General features: G+C 30.1%; 1 protein-coding gene across 2 annotated transcripts; it reads right to left on the bottom strand.

The window, feature by feature from the left end:
- Positions 1-9,609: 9,609 nt before the first annotated feature.
- Positions 9,610-17,013, bottom strand: LOC114397737 (plant cysteine oxidase 2-like). 2 transcript variants are annotated; one of them, XM_028359922.1, is made up of 5 exons: positions 16,386-17,013; positions 13,921-14,039; positions 13,614-13,779; positions 11,209-11,424; positions 9,610-10,048 (listed from the first exon to the last, which is right to left on the bottom strand). In XM_028359922.1, exons 1-5 carry the CDS (start codon positions 16,624-16,626, stop codon positions 9,924-9,926), a joined length of 867 nt encoding a protein of 288 aa, XP_028215723.1. In that variant the 5' UTR covers positions 16,627-17,013; the 3' UTR covers positions 9,610-9,923. The 2 variants fall into 2 exon arrangements, with proteins under 2 accessions (XP_028215723.1, XP_028215724.1); XM_028359923.1 differs by having other exon boundaries at positions 9,610-10,045.
- Between the last annotated feature and the right edge of the window lie 3,549 nt (positions 17,014-20,562).

The raw sequence follows: 20,562 nt of genomic DNA, 5'->3' as shown, positions 1-20,562 counted from the left end.
AACAACTATATGAGCTAGACACGGTATAAATCTAATTAAAGAAATACAGATCCAATAGCTCTCTACCATTACGCAGCCACCACCCTTCAAATGTCAACACCAAATTGGTAAGATAATATTTGTGGGACTTATTATAATTATTGTACGGTTAAACTAATTATATGATCACCCAAATCTGAGTCATAAATGAGGTTGAAAAGGAGAATTTTGACACACAAGTTGTGCATTACTTAATTTGATAGTTGAAGCTTGGTACTCATGAGAGGACGTCACATGGAGTATGTGGTCAAAGTTGCAACATGGAACCAGTTATTAGCCATGGCGGCGAGTGAGAGCACCTCTGAAATCTTTGTCAATGGTGTAGCCTTATTACGCGGTCCACACGCTGCATGGTTGTAAGCTATTGCTCTTCTGTCAACGTAGTGTGCCATTGACCTGCTTTCTATGAATGCATTGCCACGAAGGATAATAAAAATATACTACTTGGTGTTTTATACTATCATTTATGTACAAGTTGATTATATAATTAACACTAGTCATCGTGTTCATCTTTTCCATGTCCTTCTGTAATTAATAGTTGAAATGTTTATTATGTTTAAGATTTATTTCATCTAAATTGAATTAATCTTTAGATTACATACGCTATATATATGGTAATTAAGGTAATTGGTTTTTTAAATAATTATTTTTAATTGATTCACCGTCTAAAAAACTTCTACAATGACATTCTTGAAATGCATACAAAACTCTAGTGTTTATTATATCTGTCTTATATAGTAAAAAATATGTTATACTATATATTTACGGATCATTTACATTATTTCAGTTTTAGTTGGCAGAATAGCACCACATTAATAGTATAAAAATAATTGGGTATTTAAAAAAAATATATTATTTGTCTCAAACAAAAACGTATTTTGCACGATTTTCCAATGTTAATTACTTACTTTCATACAAAAACAAACCTTTTATTAATAAATGTAATTTATTGGGCATAAAATATGCTCATTCAAAGCCTGATCATACAATATGAAGAAATAATTAACTTACCAAGTTTTCAAAGGTCGCGCACCAAACAAGGGTCACAGGACAAATGCTAAATTAAATTGAGTTTTCGGTCCTTAATTACTGTTACTGTTACATTTTCTAATAGTTGTTCCCGATCAAATATTGTAGGTCTTTTTGCATTATTTTTTAAATAACGTCTATGTTTGGTTAACCTTTTAAAATTGGAACTAGCCCAAAGTGTATGTCTCGGGATCTGAGTGTTACGTATTACCCTTTAATATATTTAGATACCAAATGTCAGAAAATGACAGATATATATATTATTTTTAAGGAGGAGCAAGAAAGATACTACAAAGTAAAAAGATAAAAGAAAAAAATCATATATATATCATTACTAAAATGTCGTCTGAAAACATTTAAAATAATTTGGATATGATAGTTGGATTATAAAACATATAATGGTGTCAATGTGATAATTAATTAAATAATTCGTGGAGTTAATGCTTACATTCATACAAGTATGCATCGGTTAGCCATTAAGTAACTCCAATGGATTTTTTAGGGCTTGACTAAATTAAATAACTTAGATTCCATTCCCTAATTCTAGTTGGCAACCGAACATAATTAAGTATTTGATTCTGGCTTCTAGCATTGGGGGCTTGTGTGTGAAATTCAGAACTATATATGACAAAGAGGCCATCCAATATATATATATATATATATATATATATATATACAGTCACATTTTGACGTAGGCCTTAATATTTCGACCGTATAGGCATAGGATATTAATTAATAAAGGCGCCTCTTCGAGCGGTGTAGGTTCTTCAGATTGGAGGTCAAGTAATATTCACTTATGTATCAACTGTTTTACCCTTTCCATTGTGCAGTTTTAATTAATGTTTTGTAGAATTGGTCTTGTTCAAACCCAACGTTCAACCACTATTACTTGTCAATGGGTTAGCATGTACTATTGCACCTTTTCCACTGCTCTGAGTAATTGTTAATTATAACGTATCTTATAATAGGCTAATAAGTTAGTCTAACCCCTCTGTTGCTATTCGATACTTGAACTTGATGCTGCAAAATTAACACAATGAATTAAATCTTACTATATAATATTTATTGGATTTTTTTTTTCTTCTAAAATTCGCTAAATTCGAATTTAGTCTCCAAAACAAATTTTGACTTTGAAACTATTTGGAAAGAAAAAAAAAATCACTATAAATTGTAGACTTATTTGATGCTTTAACTTGATGTTGCAAACTAACACAATTAACTAACTCTTATATAATATTTATTGGATAAATTATGTTTTTTTGTTCTTTTATAAAATTTTAAATTCGAATTTAGTCTCCAATTTTTTTTTTTTATGTTATACTTCAGTCTCCCAAAATAAGTACAAAACCTTTTATTGTTCATCCAACATGCTAACATCATTAGTGTCATTGCGTACATGGCAAATAGACACTCACGTTTAATGAGTCAATTAGTATTTTTTTTAATGAGGTATTGTCATATCATCAAATTGATATGCATAACCATTTTTAAAAGAACAAATTAGGAAACGCTTAATCACGAACAATGAATCCTAAAATTTTCAAATTACTTAGTCAAAGAAGGTTGTGACATGCAGGCGTTCTAGCGCAGGTGTTTGGTGTAACTCTCTAGTAGTCTTGTTGTTAATTGGTCTCGTATAGAGAGAAATGAATGATTCATCGTCATGTTTTTGTAGAGGGGTGGATGGTTCATCTTCTACCTCTTCAACGATTATTTAGAAGCTCTAGAGTGTATGGGTGTGGAGAAATGGTGATGTTGTTGATGATTTCAAATAGTGAGAGAGTAGAGAATTTTGGAGATATCGGAGCTAGGAGGTAAGTGTTGGTTTTTTATTTTTTTATATTTTTTCGTGGGTGTGAGCGAAACTTGAAGACAAGCCAGAGCTTTGTTTCTGCGCGCATGATCTTGCTATTTCTTTTATTATTTATAGACTCATGATAAATTCATATTTGACGAACTTATGTGCTTCATTTCATTATTTAATAAAGAGAAAAGGAATTATAAAAATTTATAAAACAACGAAAATATTACTATAGTTTTAAGTTTTAGTATTAAATAAACATAGTTAGAATAAATTAATATATTCAACTGCATATATTTTAAATAAATTGATAAATAAAGAAATACATACGTATACATACATATATATATATATGTGCATAATTTATATCATCAATTATTATATTAAATAAAGTAGTATGAATTATACTAAATTCAATTATATATCTAAAAATATTGATTTTTAATTATTATTTTCATAGAATATATTTTAATGTAATCAAAATTAAAATAAAAAAGATATATATAAGTAAAATAGAATTAAACACAAATCTTTAAAATATATTTTAAAATCTTTTACAATTTTTGTAACAGACTATTAAATTAAATGAACTAAACTATATATTTTAACATAAGAGGAAAACAACAATGCAATACTCGCATCTCTAGGGGAGAGTAGTGTAATTTATTATAAACTTATCAGAAGAGAAAACAATATAATAGTCTCATCTAGATGGGAGTATAATTTACTTTAACAATATTTAATTGTTAAATAGACTAAACTTTATATTTCACTATTAGTCCTTTTACCTGTGTCATGATCAGGCCTTTTATATTGAATGTAAATTATAAGAAAAAAGAGGGATAATGAGTATAAAGAAATATGTAGAAATTGTTAATATTTATTGGATATAATACTCAAGAACAAAAAACACATATGATTAAATATGTTATAGAACAAAAAAATTCATAGTTAAGCTAAACATTACAACAACATATTTAAAATAAATTATTCATTTTTATTTTATTTTTGCTAACAGTAATCTATTCTTTTATAGTTGAAAGTTATGAGATTAATTTCTCAAGAAAATAAAATATTAATTAAGAGAAAATTTATTTTCCCCCATGTTACTTTATTCACATATATAGTGAGGGATTGAATTACTAACATAAGCTATTTGTCACTTATATCACATCTTGTAAGTATGTAGTAAATATTTTTATTAGTACTTTAATATTTAAAATATTACAACATATATTAGATTAATAACATTTCAAATATAAGTTTAAATATTTTTACTAGTATTATAATATTTTTAATATGTTAACAGTCAAGCTAAAGCATTTTTTGTAAAAGGTTTCAACCATAAAAAAGTATCAGGTAAATATTATATTAGTTTTTGAAAAAAAATAATCTGAAAGTTCTAGAAATTTCAAAAAAGAAAAATACAATAACTAGCCCAAAAAAAATATAGTTGTTGCATATATTATAATAAATTGCATTCGTCAAGTTTTATAATATTTTATCCCTACTGTCACAATTAAAAAATTAAAAAAAGGATGCAAAATATTAATATTTAACTGTATTTGAAAAGTGTTTAATAAGATGTATATTTTCTAAATGAATATAGTAAAAAAGAAAAACATATGTTTTCTTCATCATTCTCTATTGACATTGGTACAGTGCCAAAACGAAGGTATATATATTTTTTCCTTGTAATTAAATTACTTATATGATTAATGAAGCTAAATTCAAATGTGTATCAGAATTAAAACAAGCGTCGTCTTGATGTGTGTGGTCCACGTGAATGAGCACAATTTTGTGTTGCATTTAGGGTTAGTAAAGGTGGGTGGGTGAAATTTTTAATTTTTAACAAATTATTTTGATGTACTTAATCTCTTATTTTTTAAAAATTTGTGAATTTTATCTTTCATTATTTTATCCTAACATAAATGCATTCCACTTTTTGCTCTATTTTTTTATTAATTTCTGCATCCAACTTACGTTTTGGCAAAAATTTTCCACCGATTTCACCTTTTTACTAACCCTAAATCCAACATAATATTGTGCTAATTCACGTGGACCACTCATCAAGCTATCATCATTTGGCTTTTTTATTGTTTTAGTTCGGATACACGAAAAAAATATTAAAGATATATATTATTTCTTTAACCATCATCATCAATGTCTAACCCATTTTCAAACAAACTCTAATGGCCGTCAGATTAAAAGTCCATTCATTCAACGGAAACAAAAAGGTTCCCAACTTGGCACATGAAACTAAGCTTACCAAGTAGAAGTTGTCATGAAACAATGTTAAAAGAGAAAGAGGAATAAATGATACACTTTTCTTTTTTATTGTATTCATTTTAGAAATATATATATCTATTTCAATTCAAATACGATTACGTATTGACATATTGCATCCTTTATTGTTATTTCATGATAATAAGATTAATTCAAACATTATAAAAACTAGATAAATGTTATTTATTATGTATTTAACAATTGTTGTAAAAAATATATTTTGTGGTGTTATGTCACAATATTGATATACTAATACCCAATATTTTTTAGTGTTTTGTAGCCACAATGATTATCCTTTTCTAGTGATTTTAAACTGTCAAAAGTATTGGGTAAATATTGTGTTAGTTTGTGACAATCATATAAAAATATCAATTGTTCAATAAATCTCAAAAAAGTTTACAGGGATTGTTTCCCTATTGCTGTTTGAATTCACTATTTTTTCTATTAATAATATTTGGGTCTGTTTAGGCAAATGGTTTATAGTCCATTAGGTGCCAACCTAGCTAGTTGGGATTTTTGCGGCTATTTTGATGCTTGAGCTCGCCTAATCTTTTATCATAAAAAGGTACTTATTAAGATGTAATTTATTTATAAAAAAAAAGAGTAAAAAAATATCTTTTATTCCTCGTTCACTCTTGACATTGGTACAATGCCAAAAGAAAGGTATATTTTATTCTCCATGAAAATTATTTATACGATTTCAGAAGTTGAATTCAAATGTAAATGGAGAATCACAAAATTTTTTACCCTCCTCTCCTCTTATTGCCTAGATTGAACTTTTGAGCATAATTAATGATAACGGTTAAATATAAGCGATTTGTAATAATAAAAATATAATGAAAATGTCCTTAAAAATGATTATTTAGCAGTTATTCATGTTTAATTGCTAAGAACGACTAATTGTTCCCATTCATGGTTTGCAGATATGAAAATGAGAGATTAAAAGCCAAAAAGATGCAGAAAATATAAAAAATATGAAGATTTTAGCATCAGGTCTCGTCTAAGACACACTCGACGCGCTCTGCACACTTAACGCAAAAACAAGCACCCGCGCTAAGCGAGCAGAGCACACTAAGCGCGAGTACGCAGGCCCAAGTCCACTCCAGCAACTATAAAGGGAGTCAAGCCAAGGAGAAAAGACACACCGAGTCTCAAAACACTCTCATACACACCTAAAGCCTAAGAATTCTTCCTTAGAGAATTCTCTCTTCTCTCCCATCATTTTTTCTATTCTTTCTTCCATCCCTTCTCCTCCACCCGTTCTTATACCCCTTTATCTTAGTGTAAGGTCCTCATGGTTATGAGAGGCTAATCCCTTAATTAGGGCCTAGCAGGCCTAAAAAATCAAGAGATGTATTGCATACTTCATATTTATCAATGCAACAAGTGTTTTTTGTCCTATTATCTTTTCTCAATTTTTATTTCTTGCATCATTCATCCTTGTATTACTTTGGGGGTTAGGTGCTCGAGAGAGAATAATCCTTAATAAGAATACAAGAAAGGTTTTGCTTGTATCCGTTTTAAGGATTAGTCGTTTGACAGAGAGTAATTTTTAATAGAATTAAAATGAAGGAATATCTTAATAAAATCATTGCTAGACATAAAATAATTGCATTATGTCCATGCATGAAAGTAAACATCTAAAATTAAAACTTCATGCATTTTATTTATTGAATCTTTGCAAAGACATTTAGGAGATAGATAAATAAAATAGGCTTGTCATCATGAGACATCAAGGGCAAGTAATCTAATAGATGTGGGTATGATAAATTCACGTGATTGATAAAGAAAAATTCAAAAATAATACATCTTAGACAAATAAGACATACTAGGTCCTGACATTTTCATTTTATTGAATTCTTTATTAATTCTGTTGTTTTCTTTTAATTTCTTTGTCTACTAATATCTGCTATTATTTACTATTCTTGCTACTCATCAGTTACTTCATTTTATCTCTTCTCTTATAAATTGAAAATTATACAACATAAATACAAAACAAAGTCTCTGTAAAAATTGACAATCAAACTTTCAAATTTTTTACTACCTGGACATTTAATACACTTATCAAATCGTCAACCCAAGATAAACAAACTTTGGCACAACTATATCAATCCCACAACATATATGGCTACAAGTTAAGGTTCTTACTTAAAAACATTAATTTATGAGTTCACTAATCATTTCTTTGAGGATCTAGCAAATCCATGGCCTATCATCCTATACATACACATGTATAATGGTAGTGCACAATTTATATTTGTAATCCAAATTAAATACTAGGTCTCTCTTATCTAAGTCTTGTACACCTACAGATACACTTTTCCTTTTGACTATTTTCATTTCGAAAATATACATCTGATTAAATACTTTTCAAATACAATTTATATATATTAATATTCTGCATCCATTTCTTTTTTGGTGGCGAAATGGATTGCATATCTAAAACCTAGATAAATGCAATTTAATATGTAATTAACAAATATATTTGTTTTGGGATAATGATAGTCATTTTTTTGGAGATTTCTAGAATCATCAAAAAATGTTAATTACTTTTTAAAGATTTTGTCACAAACTATTTACCCGAGATACTTTAATTTTTTTATGGTTTAAAACCATTAAAAAATGATAATCAGTATAGTTACAAAAAGTGCAAAAAGGTATATATTAGGTGTTATTATATCTGTATTGTGACACAACGCCACAAGATATTTGTTTCAACAATTGTTAAATACATAATAAATAGCATTTATCAAGGTTTTATAATATTTTATTATTATTATTATCTCTAAATAAAAATATAGGATGTAATAGATGAATACCTAATCTTATTTGAAAAGAATTTAATTAGACATATATTTCTAAAATGAATACAGAAAAAAAAAAAACGGTATCATCTATTCTTCTTTTTTATTGACACTAGTACAATGCCAAAAAGAAGGTATATTTCTTTCTTCGATCCTTGTAAAATTATTTGTTCTTTTGACAAGGTCATTGGTGCAATGCCAAAGGAAGGTATATCTATTTTTTCCCTAATAAACAAACTTTGGACAAAACCAAATCAATTCCATAGCATCTATGGCCACAAGTTAATGATCTTAGTTAACAACATAATTTATGTGTTCACAATGTGCTGTGAGCTAGGATCTATCAAATTCGTGGCCTATCACCCCTTATGGTAGTGCGCAATTGATATTTGTTGTTTATTGATAGGCCTCTCTCATCTTAGTCTTCTTTTCCTACATAAATCATGGCCTTCGAGTAAGAAAAAAAAACAAGTAATTTATAAGGAATACAGAGATATACATTTTTTTTTTTTGCATTGTACCAATGTCAAGAAAAAAAGAATAGAAGATGCATTTTTCTTTTAAATTGTATTCATTTAGAAATATACATTTAATTAAAGCATTTTCAAATACGATTAGGTATTGATAAATTACATCCTATATTGTTATTTCACGACAATAATAATAATAAAACATTATAAAAACTTGATAAATGCTATTTATTATGTATTTAACAATTGTTGTAACAAATATTTGCGGTTCTGTATCAAAATACTGATATGCTAACACCCATTACATTTTGGTAGTTTTTAACCGTATAAGTTATATCTTTTTTCTTCTGACGGTTTTAAACCGTCAAAAGTATCGGATAAATATTATATCATTAAAATGATCAATCTTAGACAATTCTAGATATCTTTAAAAAATCACGGACGCTAGCCTAAAAAAATATAGTTGTTAAATAGATAGTAATTACATTTATCAAATTTTTGTATTATTTTATCCTTATTTCCATTAGTGTTTTTAAGAAAAATAGGATACAAAATGTTAATATCTAATTGCATTTGAAAATTATTTAATCAGATGTATATTTTTTAAATGAATAAAATGAAAAAGAAAAGCATATCTTTTGTTCCTTATTCTCTATTGATGTTGGTATAATGCCAAAAGCTCGAACATAGTTACACAATGTTAACTGGTTTAATACCGATTTTCCAAACATTAACACGGGTTCATTAGCACATCCATTCGATCGAATAACAAAATTGAACAAATTGTAGGTTCTATTTTCTGATCAAGCCGATCCAAGCCGAATTTTAAAACACTAGTCTAAATCCTCAAGGTATCTAGCTTTTTTTTTACTGGATCATTATTATAAATATTATCCTGCTTTATTGTTGAATGATAAATTTTAAAATACTCCAGAGACTCAATTGACTAATTTATCTTCGATTCCTAAGAATAAATAAATTTTAAAATATATCTTTACCAATGCATTCGCTATTTAACTGCAGCTCAATTAGTAGTTCAGTTTAAAATCAATGCTATACACCCATCCAATTCACTAAATGCACCATTTTTTTGGCATCAGACTAATTGAATTAAATAAATCCAGCTAAAAAGCAAGCACATCTTTTTTTAAAAAAAAAAAAAGAAGAAAAAGAAAACCAGTTCATTACTATGCAATATGCACCTTCATTTTGATACTATTTTCCAGTGTAAGCATCATGTTTGTCTTTTGTTGTTTTCTGTATGTACATAATAACTAACTGTAGGCACAAAACAGCACCAATTAAGAGCCTCATGTTCCATGAAGAAGAAAATAAAAATACTAATTAAAAAGGGTATAAAGATAGACCAAGGTTCACAAGAGGACAAAAGGGTGGCATCAAATGGGATAGAATAAGACAAATGATCAACAGGAATATCATTTGACTGCAGCAACAGATCATAGGAACAAGTAGATGTTGGGTGACATGACAACATTAGTTCTCCACAATTTTTGGGCCGCTGTACATCTTTACAACTACTTTTAAATTCTCAGGTTTCTCCTTCTCTTGAAGCCATTCATATGCTGTTCTTTCCTCCTCTGGTATGGATAGTCCATCTACTGAAATTTCCAAAAGATTCAAATCATTGTATGTAGGTAAAGAGAAATGAGCCGCCAAAATACTGAATAATACATTTATGCCAATAAAGGGCGATATATAATATATGGCTTTGGAAACTAGCTACCTTGTGCATACGATTGAAAAATTGGATTATTATAGAGTGATAATCTACAAGTTTTGGACTACTAATGATACACTGATTTTTATTGGTAAATGAATTATTTAATGTTTTTAAAATTATACATCAACACAGGCTAACAGCCAAATGATTAAGGCAGACCATGAATTTTGCAATTAAGATAATTTTCCAGCAACCGTCAATATATAGACTATTTTCTCCTAGTCTTAAAAATATGTTTTCGGTTTATGAAAATTTGTATTTTTTTAATTTTAGTCCTTCTAAAAAATTTATTCATTTTTAGACTTTGTAAATTTGTATTTTTTTTTATAATTATAGTCCTTGGAAGATATATTGTTTTAATTAATTTTAGTCCTTGTAAAAATTTAATTCATTTTTAGTTCCTTTTAAGTTTATATTCTTTTTAATTTTTGATTCTCATAAGCACCAACATATGAAGAATATAAATAAAAAATTGAAATCTAAAAGAGACTAAAATTAAAAAAATTAAAACACAAACTTATAAGAATATTTTGACGAAAAAAACTTATAAAAATCAAAATTGAAAAAATGTCCATTTATAGCAACTAAAATTTAAAATAAATAAATAAATTTACCGGACAAAAAAAAACACTAACTTATCAAAAGTAAAAATATATTTAAGTCTTTTTCTTAATAAATAAATATTAAAATTATTCACTCACCAATTAAGTTTATGGATCATCGTTTCAAAATATCATAATTACTTTTAACTCATCAAAAAGTAACAAAAAAATTTCCTTCTTCCACCTCACTTTCAAAGCAAGATCAACTCTCGTAAACGGTTACCCAAACAAGCAAAATTAGTGGATCATAGGAGTTCCAAAACTCACTAGACCACCCTATAATTATCCCATTTTTATGGGGTGTTGTCAGAAAAGATGAGTTTGATTAAGTATATTAATTATCATTTGTTTAAAAATATTAAGATACCAGAAAAGTTGGACAAAGGGTAATCAATGGACATTATTTAGTAGTATTTGTCAAAGGATATGAAGATACCTGAATAGCTGGAGAAAGGGAAATTCTGGTAGTATGTGCAGTGCCTTCCATCAGGATCAGAGTATGGAGGACCAAGAACATCTAAAACTGCGCAAGCTGTCACTGCCGTGAACCAATGCATGTTGCCCTCAGCAGGATAAAGGATGGAGGGGTCACAAGGAGCATTGAAATCAGCATCAACCTTGACTTTAGCCAATCGCATATCCGAAGCCTCGGCTGCCATAGATGGAATATGCAAATTATTGTACATATATTACCAAGCAACTTGAAAATTTTGACACATCGAATACATATTGATCATATGCATCTTCAATTCCCTAAAACAAGATGAGTGGTTGCAGAAATTGACCTTAATCCAAGGAAATTTTCATCTTGTTTCTTGAGATCGAGCCGGACGCAATGGTAAAGTTGTGCCTTGGTGACCAATTAGTCATAAGTTCAAATCCAAAAACAGTTTCTTTACATATTTATGTATACAATGACCCTTTCTCATACCTTTGCATGGTGAAGAACCTTCTCATGGTGTTGCCTCCGGATATTAAGATACGCTAGTTTTTTTAATTCATATACATGGTTAACAATGGCATTTTATTCCACATCTCATCGTTACAACCACGTTTCCTTAAATGTAAAGCTTGTTCCACATGTAAATTATGGGAGAGAACAAAGCTTCTCTAGACATAAATAAATAAATACAGCGCTATTTAACTGTTAACTCATTAATATTTATTACCTTCGTGTTCCATAATAATGGTTGTGTAAGAAAAAAAAATTATTTTTTTATCCTTAATATATAGTTGATTTTTGCATTTGATCCTTGATATATACTCATTTTTTGTATTTGGTCCCTAATAATTTTTTTTTTCGAATTGGGTTCCTAATATTTTAAAATTTTATCATAGGTCCCTACTATTAGTCATGATCCATTATTAACTTACATGACCCTTAACCAGACATGTAAGCATGTCACGTGTGATGTCACGTGTACGCGTTAGTAAGATTGCACGTGGGAATTTTTTTAATTTTTTAAAAAATTATTTTTTTCTCTTTTATTTTTTTTCTCGAAAGAAACCTTATTTTGCCAAAAGTGGAGAAGATGGTGTGAGCAACTAGCATGGAGGGCTTACTCGAAACCCTAGACTCAGCAAACCACAACCACGACACGTCTCTCGGAACAACGATATTAGGTTCATGCAATTTTGAGACGTAGAATGCTCTTCCCAATCTTCTTCATTCCTTGAAAATCATCTGAAACGGGAACTGTAACGGCAAGTCTAAACTTAACGTCCTTGAGGTTGAGTTCGATCCCGTTAAGCTTCTCTGTTAATCAGAAGTGATGATTCTCCATTCAGAAGGAAAAGAGATTCCGTATGTGGAGCGTTCTGACGATGACGAGGTCATCCCGCTTGTGTTTCTTGAGGTCCTTAAGTCATGTGAGATGGAGGTTGTCATCCTCAGGGAGCGTGAGGAAATGGGAGGAGTGGAGGAAGTTGATGAGTGTGCGCTTCATCTTCCATTCATTGATTGGGTGGGAAAGTGTGAGAGGCATGGAAGGGTACATCGTGAGGTTGAGCTTCACACGCAGGACTAGGCGAAGATCGTTCTCGATCTCCAACAACTTCTCTTCATTATTTTTCTTTGGTTGCTGCTCCTCACTAATATTCACGCAAGATGCATACCTCAGCAGTGGCGGTGATGAGTAGGAGCAGTGGCGGAGTGTGTTGGTCGCAAACGAGTTTGTGTTTGCAAATGTTACAAATGTTGGCGGTTGCAATCAACACTCAACAGAAAAAGGGGTTGTGAGACTGATTGGGAAAAAAAGAAAAAAAATTAAAAATATTTTTTTCCACATATAGTCTCACTCAGGCAATGACTACATGTGACACCACATGTCACACGTCAACGTGTCCGGTTAACGATCACGTAAGCAGTTAACGGATCCCGATTAACAATAGAAACCTCAGACAAAATTTTTCAAATATTAGAACCCGATTCAAAGAAAAAATTTATTAGGAATCAAATATTAAAAATGAATATATACCAGGGACCAAAAACATATTTAAGCTCATCTCTTATAATACTAATGGTATGAACTACAAAAATTAAAAATAAATTAATAATGACAATGTTAGTTTTGTAAAATTGTCCTTCTTTTTATCTAGTTATTAATTTTTTTGGGTTTAATTTTGTAAAACAACTTAAGTTAGGACTACAATTATAATACACAGATAGAGTACTCTCAGTTTTGTGCTTTGAAAAGAGTATGCCTCTGAAACGACACTCGTACTAAACCATTTTAATATGAAACCGAAGAATAGATTATGTTTAATATCTTATTCTTCCTCTTATATATCACTATAAGTAAGGGTCTCATTGTACGAAAACACAAACAAGAAAATACTCACTTTCTGATGATGGTTTGACTATGGTAGGCATGTGAGGAGGCAAGTCAACGACCCAATCATAAGATTTGATGTGCATGGTTCCAAAAAGAAGCTTACTAAAAACCGTCATTCCAGGGTGATTGTGAAGAGGAATAACTCCAGAAGGTGGCAAGCAAAATATTCCCATCTTCAACGCATAAAATAATAATAATAATAAATAATAACAAAATTATAAGAAATAAAGTTACTCTTACACACCAATAAAACAAAATAAACGACACCAGTATAGCACTGCAAGAAAGCAATTTATAGGTCATAGCTTAGTTACCGAAAATTGTTGACACTCATAAATGTGCAGGTATGTAATTTTTGGAGTTCTTCGAGGATTATTTGAACTGAAAAATGCCATTTCAGGCTTTAAGCCAACGTCTTCTTGTTTTATTTCACCTGCACAAAGCCATAGTATAAATATGCTTATCATAGCATTTAAAATTAAGGGAAAGAAATGAGAAGTGGAATTAACTATTGGTAGATTAATTTTTGGCATTCTGCACAGGTAAGATAGTGTGGTCCAGGTAAATAACTATTTGAGTCAATCCCAAAGAAGCATTAAACAAGAAAGGTAAAGTAAAATCAAAAGTAAAGACTTAAAAGTGTACTTGATTATACCTTTAGTTTTAGTTTTTAAAAACTGATTTTTTTAAAGAGTAAGAGTGATAAAAGAAAATGAGACAAAAAATGTATGGATATTAATAAAAGAAATAAAAGAATATATATATATATATATATATATATATATATATTAAAAACTGAAAGAGAAATATTTTCAACAATTTTAAAATCCATTTATTAAATAAGTTTTTTATTATTAAAAACGGAAAATAATTTCCAAAAATAAGAAACAAACATATCCTTATTTTCTTTTTAAAACAATTCACCCAACTTAATTTGATCTAGAAAAAATAATCAAAATTTAATCAGAAAAAATATATATATGAAAAGCCTTTCAATGTTTAGTGTAAAACAAATTAGTCTTTCTATACAGTGAAGGAAATGACTAAAATGTTTTCATGTTAACAATATGTTCTTAATAAAAATGTCCTTTATTTTATTTTTATTTTCAAAAAGACTAATTTAAGCATTTACTCAAAATTAAAGCTGAGTAGCTGTATCCCGTTTCAAATAGTGCCGCGTCCTTTTTAACATATATATACGGTCTTAACTCGCATTAAACAACTAAGTAGTTTTTGTCCTTAGCCTTCAGGACTGATCATATTTATCCTCTCCTTGTTAAAGATCACCACGATTTTTATTTTATTATTTATATTTTTTTTCTAAAGGATCACCACGATTAACTCACAGCATAAAGATTTTAATTAAAATATTAAACTTAAAAAATATAACATTTGATATCATAATATATAATATCTCTACTGTTATTTATCACACACACGCACACACACACAAATATATATATATATATATATATATATATATATATATATATATATATATATTAATTTCTTAATTACTACTCCATCGGTTTCTTATATTATAAGATTATTTTTAAAAATTTATTTGTCTCTTTTTACAATGATAAGATCTTTTTTAATTTTTAGATATATTAATTATTATTTTTTATATATTCTTATTTAATTATTTTTTTCTTCAAACATTAATAAAAAGTAATTAAATAAATAAAAAGATAAGAAAAAAAAATAATTTTAACATGATAGTAAGTATAAATAAATAAAAAGATAAGAAAAAAATAATTTTAACATGATAGTAAGTATAATTAATTGATAAATTTAATATGATTAACTAAGTTAATTATTTTTTCTTTAACAAAAGTAAATTAAGGGAAAGATTCTTATAATAAGTTAAGGAGGAAATACCTTAATAGAACCTTAAATCTATTTATGAGAAACTTCCAACTCAATATCAATAGTAGTATCGAGAATTATTGATTGTTTCCTGGCTAGTGACTGCAAACATTTACGTAAACCAGATACTTATGGCCATAATTATCACGAAAAAACACTTGATTTTAGGGGGCATAATACATCCAAATTAAGCTGGCCAATGTCAATGAGACACGACAATAGGAGCGAGAAACACGTGTGTCTCGCCTAATAAGACAGCACTTGATTGACAATGATTAAATTGAGAATGCTATGTTTATTATGCTTTGAAAGTGGACTTATAAAGACTTGACATCATATAGTAAGCGGAAAATGGTGATGTGAATATATATACCAGATAACTCTTGGGGAACATCAAGCACAAGATAATGGGCACTTGCATCAATACACGATGCTTACAAGACACAGACGCAACCTAGGAGAGGACACATAAGTAGCATACAAAAGACAATTTGTAAACATCCACACTATTAGAGTGGATTAATTAATTTTGAGTTGATTAAAAAATAGAGAGAAAAAATAATAGATATTATATCTTTTTTATTCATGTATATATGATATGATACTACATGGAGTAAATTTTAAGAGAATAACATCTGCAGTTGATACATACGGTTAGACTAAAGGAAAAAAAAAAATTTGTCATTAAATAATGGTCTTGGGTCTTACTAACTTGCATCTAAAGTCAAGAAATATTTAATAAATATGTTAAATGCTTTTAATCAAAAAATAATATTTTCATTGAAATAAATGCATTAAGCAACTCAAAACCATTCTCCATTCAATAATTGAAATGAGAGATAAACATATGAGAAAATGATCGATCACCCTCACGAAAATTAAAAATCAAATTCACATGTACTCCACGTACCTAAAACAGAGAGAAGCATTTCAATGTTTTGAGGGGAAGGAACAATCCCAGGGCCAGTAGAAGCAAACACTTCATTACACGTTTGAAACAATTTCTGACCAGGCGACATCTTCCTCTGACGATGTCTCCGGTTCCTCCTCGATTTGTTGTTATTGCTGTTGGTGGTGTTGGTATTGGTCTCTTCACGCAATTCACACAACTCCCTCCCTTTTGTCTCAGACAGGTTCTTCCCAATCCCCATTTATATTAACCCTGCTATAATGCAGATCACACACACCCCAAAAAAGAGAACTTTCGTGTACAAATGAGTCTGATCGAGGAACTATTGATATGTTCGAGGATAAAATACAATTATGGGAAATGGGTAAGGAAGAAAAGTCAGGGAAAAAACATGTAGGAAGAGGGTACTCTAGAAGAAGCAAAACAGAGGAAAACAGGGGAAGGTGTGTTATAAGATGTAGTGAAAAGTGGGGTGAGATTCTAAGAGGGTTTAACGCAGGTAAAACGGTAAAAGGGGGAGTGTGGGGAAGTGAAAAGGAACATTGGTGTGAAGTGAAGGGGAAGAGAGAGGGGAGAAACAAACATTGGAATGAAGCAGAATTTGATATTGCATGTTTGATATAAACAGGTAGGGGAATGAATGCAAGTGAAATTGAAATGGAGAGAGAGAAACAGTGGTTTGGAAAGTAAAACTGAAAACCAGGGGCCACGTCAAGCATTCCAGTGGGCAGCTTCAAACGGCGGATTTAATCAATCAATATCTACTATATTATCTACTATAATGCACTTTCTTCATATAATTGTCACTCATATTTCAAGATAAAATGAATTATATATAATTTTTAATACAAAATGCAATATAATGAGTTTAATGTTTGTATAATAATCAATTAAAAAAATATTGTTAATATTATTGATATGATTTTTAATGTAATTATAGTAAAAGTCAATAAAAAATTATTTATAATTAATAAATTTAATATATAATAGATTTGTGATGAAATGAAATGTAAAATTATTATTAGTAAAAGAAAATATATTGTTATATTGAAAAGGTATCTTAAATGTGATTTATAAAATATTTCTAATAAAATTCAATGATTTTATTATACATTGACTATTTATTTATGATTTCTTTATTTGGATTATTTTTTGTGATTTTTTAATTTGACTACTTATTATGGTTGAACACTATAATGATAATAATGAAGAATTCATCTATAGTGTTAATTTATTGTAACTAAATTCTTTAACTTATGTGCATTCAATATCAAATAAAAGCTCGCTTTGAAATGTGTAACAAGTATTATTATTTTTTTGTAAAAATTCATAAATATCTTTTAAAGCTATTTTTATGAATATTTAATATTATTACATACTTAAAATTAAACTTGAGATTATAGATGGTAAGACAAACCAACAAGGCATCAAGCTCCAACTCGCTTAAAACAGGGTGAGGTAAGTTAACTTGTTGATAATCAATCCACTTATTTAGAATTGGCTGGTGAATTGACCAACCAAAAGATAGAATGACGAGTTGGTGAGTTATGAAATAGCAAGTTGACCAATAAAAAAAATACAAAAATAATAAGAAAAGTATTAAAAATGGCAATTCATTTTTTTAATACATCACTTATTTTGTTCCAAATCATTAGTTATGCTCTATTTATTGATAAATGTAATCCAAATTCAAATATAATTAATGTTTTCAACCAAAGGTATGAAGCTTATATAAATTGGACTCGCATGTGTATACATTTTAAAACTTAACGTTGATAGGTCATTATAAATCATTTGTGTTCTTGTCACAAATGGATCGAATATTTATCCTGTTGTTGAAGAGTCTTCTACTGTGCTAAAAGATCTTTAGTATCGAAGGTTTGTCCCTATGGTTTTTCCTACCGAGGTCTTAGGTGCGTGAGTGTTTGGAAGAACGGAGGGGAGAGTACCTACAAAAGACACTCTGATGCTTAAGTGAGGGTTCGGCCCAGAGTTATTAAGGATATGTAGTGAGTGGGTGAGAATGAATCAATCCTCATACCTAGAGGATTCACCCTTTTTTATACTAACCATGTTGAGTATGGGGTATCTGGACCTATCACATCATGATTACCAATTGAGTAATATTTCTTCTGATTATGCTTAGGCACTTATAATCAAGTGATCACCCTTAAGCCGACTTAGTGGTGATAATCATGGTCGAATGGTGCTCAATGCTTGCACATGTCAAAGGTCGAGATGTACTATTCAACATATATGGATGTGTGGCCAAAGGATGTGTTTGATTCGAGAGTGTCAAGTGTCCACTACTAGAAAATAGGGTTTTAACATCGGATATTAAAGACTTTTAACATTGGTTATTAACCGATGTTGAAAGTAATACTGTTAACATCGATTTTGAAAAATCAATGTTAACATGAAAATGACAACATCGGTTTTTTAAATAACCGATGTTATATAATAAGAATTATAAAAAAAGTCATATATCATGATATCAACATCGGTTTTTACCAAAACCGATGTTAACTTATACATACAACATCAGTTTTTAGTAAAAATTGATGTTGTATGTATATCTTAACATCAGTTTTTCCAATAACCAATGTTGGTAGTCAACAAACAACATCAGTTTTTAGTATAAAAAAATGATGTTATTTTCTGATAACCGACATCGATTTTTAGCAAAAATCGATGTTGTATGTTCAACAACAACATCAGTTTTTGCCTAATCGAGTACTTCATTCGGTATACTAGCCCCCCAACCCTATTTTGGCCTTGGCCGAAAAGAGGGGCTTTGTGACATGTCAGAACAATTACCTCTTGTGAGGATTACCTCCCGAAAATAGATTTGGTGAAGTTCAACCTTAATCGAGGAGGGTGCTCTTGAGGGAACTGTTTGTGAGCTTCGAAGTTCAACCTTGGCCGAGGAGGATACCCAGGAGGGAACTATTTGCAACTCTTCAAAGTTCGACCTCAGTTGAAGAGGATATTTGAGAAAGGGCTGCTCGCGAGTCTTCAAAGTTTGACCTCAGCTGAGGAGGGTACTTAGGAGGAAACTATTCGTGAGTCTTCAAAGTTTGACCTCAACCGAGGAGGATACTCGGGAGGGAACTATTCCTAAGTCTTCGAAGTTCGACCTCGATCGAGGAGGGTACTGGGGAGGGAACTTGCGAGCTTCGAAGTTCGACCTCTGCCAAGGAGTGTATTGATGAAATCCGAAGAGTTCCAAGACTAAGACAATTTCTTGACAGGGGAATCCTTTAAAACTTCTAGCAATTGTTGATGTTGAAGACATAAGATTGAGGTAAGTGATCAAGGCACGAAGTTGAGCTATAGATCTTTGAAGTGTTGGAGGGCAAACTGAATGCTCAAGTCATGAAGTCGAGCGAGAGTTAGATGGTGTCGATGGCTTTACAAATGCATTAGTATTAAGGTGTCAAAGTGTATTGTGTCGAGATGACTAAGCGAGCCTTATGTGAGATGCCCGAGTAAGTCTTGTGCCAAGGTGTTTGATTGAATATTGTGCCGACATATGCAATACGAGCCATTAGGTGTGTGGAGCATTCTTTTTAGGATTATGCATGTTGGCATACCGATGATAGAACCATGCTATAAGAGATCGAATTGTCGAACAATTCATAGACTAATATACTCTTGAATTTATGGTCAGGAAAAGTTTTATCGGGCCCCACAATGGGCACCAAAATGTTCCTGCCACAAATGGATCAGATACATGTCCTTTTGCCAAAAAGTCTTCTACTAAGCTAAAAGGTCTCTAGTGTTGAAGGGTCATCCACTTGGTTTTTCCTACCAAGGTCTCAAGTGCGTGAGTGTCGGACAAAACGGAGGGGAGAGTACCTGCAAAAGGCACTTTGATGCTCAAGTGAGGGTTTGACGCAAAGCTATTAAAGATATGTAGTGAGTAAGTGAAAATGAATTAGTCCTGTTGCTTGGGGGTGCATCCTTTTTTATACTAACCTTGCTGGCTTTAGGGTCTCTAGGCCTGTCACATGCATGCTTAGGCACTTCTAATCAAGTGATCACCCTTAAGCGGGCTTAGTGGTGATAATCATGGTCGAATGATGCTCAATGCTCGCACATGTCGAAGGCCGAGATGTATTATTCGACATATATGGATACGTGGTCGAAAAGTGTGTTCAATTTGAGAGTGTCAGGT

This window comes from Glycine soja, chromosome 18 (assembly GCF_004193775.1).
Source record: "Glycine soja cultivar W05 chromosome 18, ASM419377v2, whole genome shotgun sequence".
NCBI classification, from domain to species: Eukaryota; Viridiplantae; Streptophyta; class Magnoliopsida; order Fabales; family Fabaceae; genus Glycine; species Glycine soja.
Note: the sequence above shows the minus strand (reverse complement) of the source record. Positions and strands in the feature narration are given on the sequence as shown.

What these genes read in the sequence shown, in the direction of transcription:
- LOC114397737 (XM_028359922.1), bottom strand. Translation starts at nt 16,626, where the DNA reads ATGGGGATTGGGAAGAACCTGTCTGAGACAAAAGGGAGGGAGTTGTGT. An exon ending in AATGCTTCTCTCTGTTTTAG is followed by an intron (nt 14,040 to 16,385) that starts GTACGTGGAGTA and finishes GGCTTTGTGCAG; the next exon opens with GTGAAATAAAACAAGAAGAC. An exon ending in ATGAGTGTCAACAATTTTCG is followed by an intron (nt 13,780 to 13,920) that starts GTAACTAAGCTA and finishes TATGCGTTGAAG; the next exon opens with ATGGGAATATTTTGCTTGCC.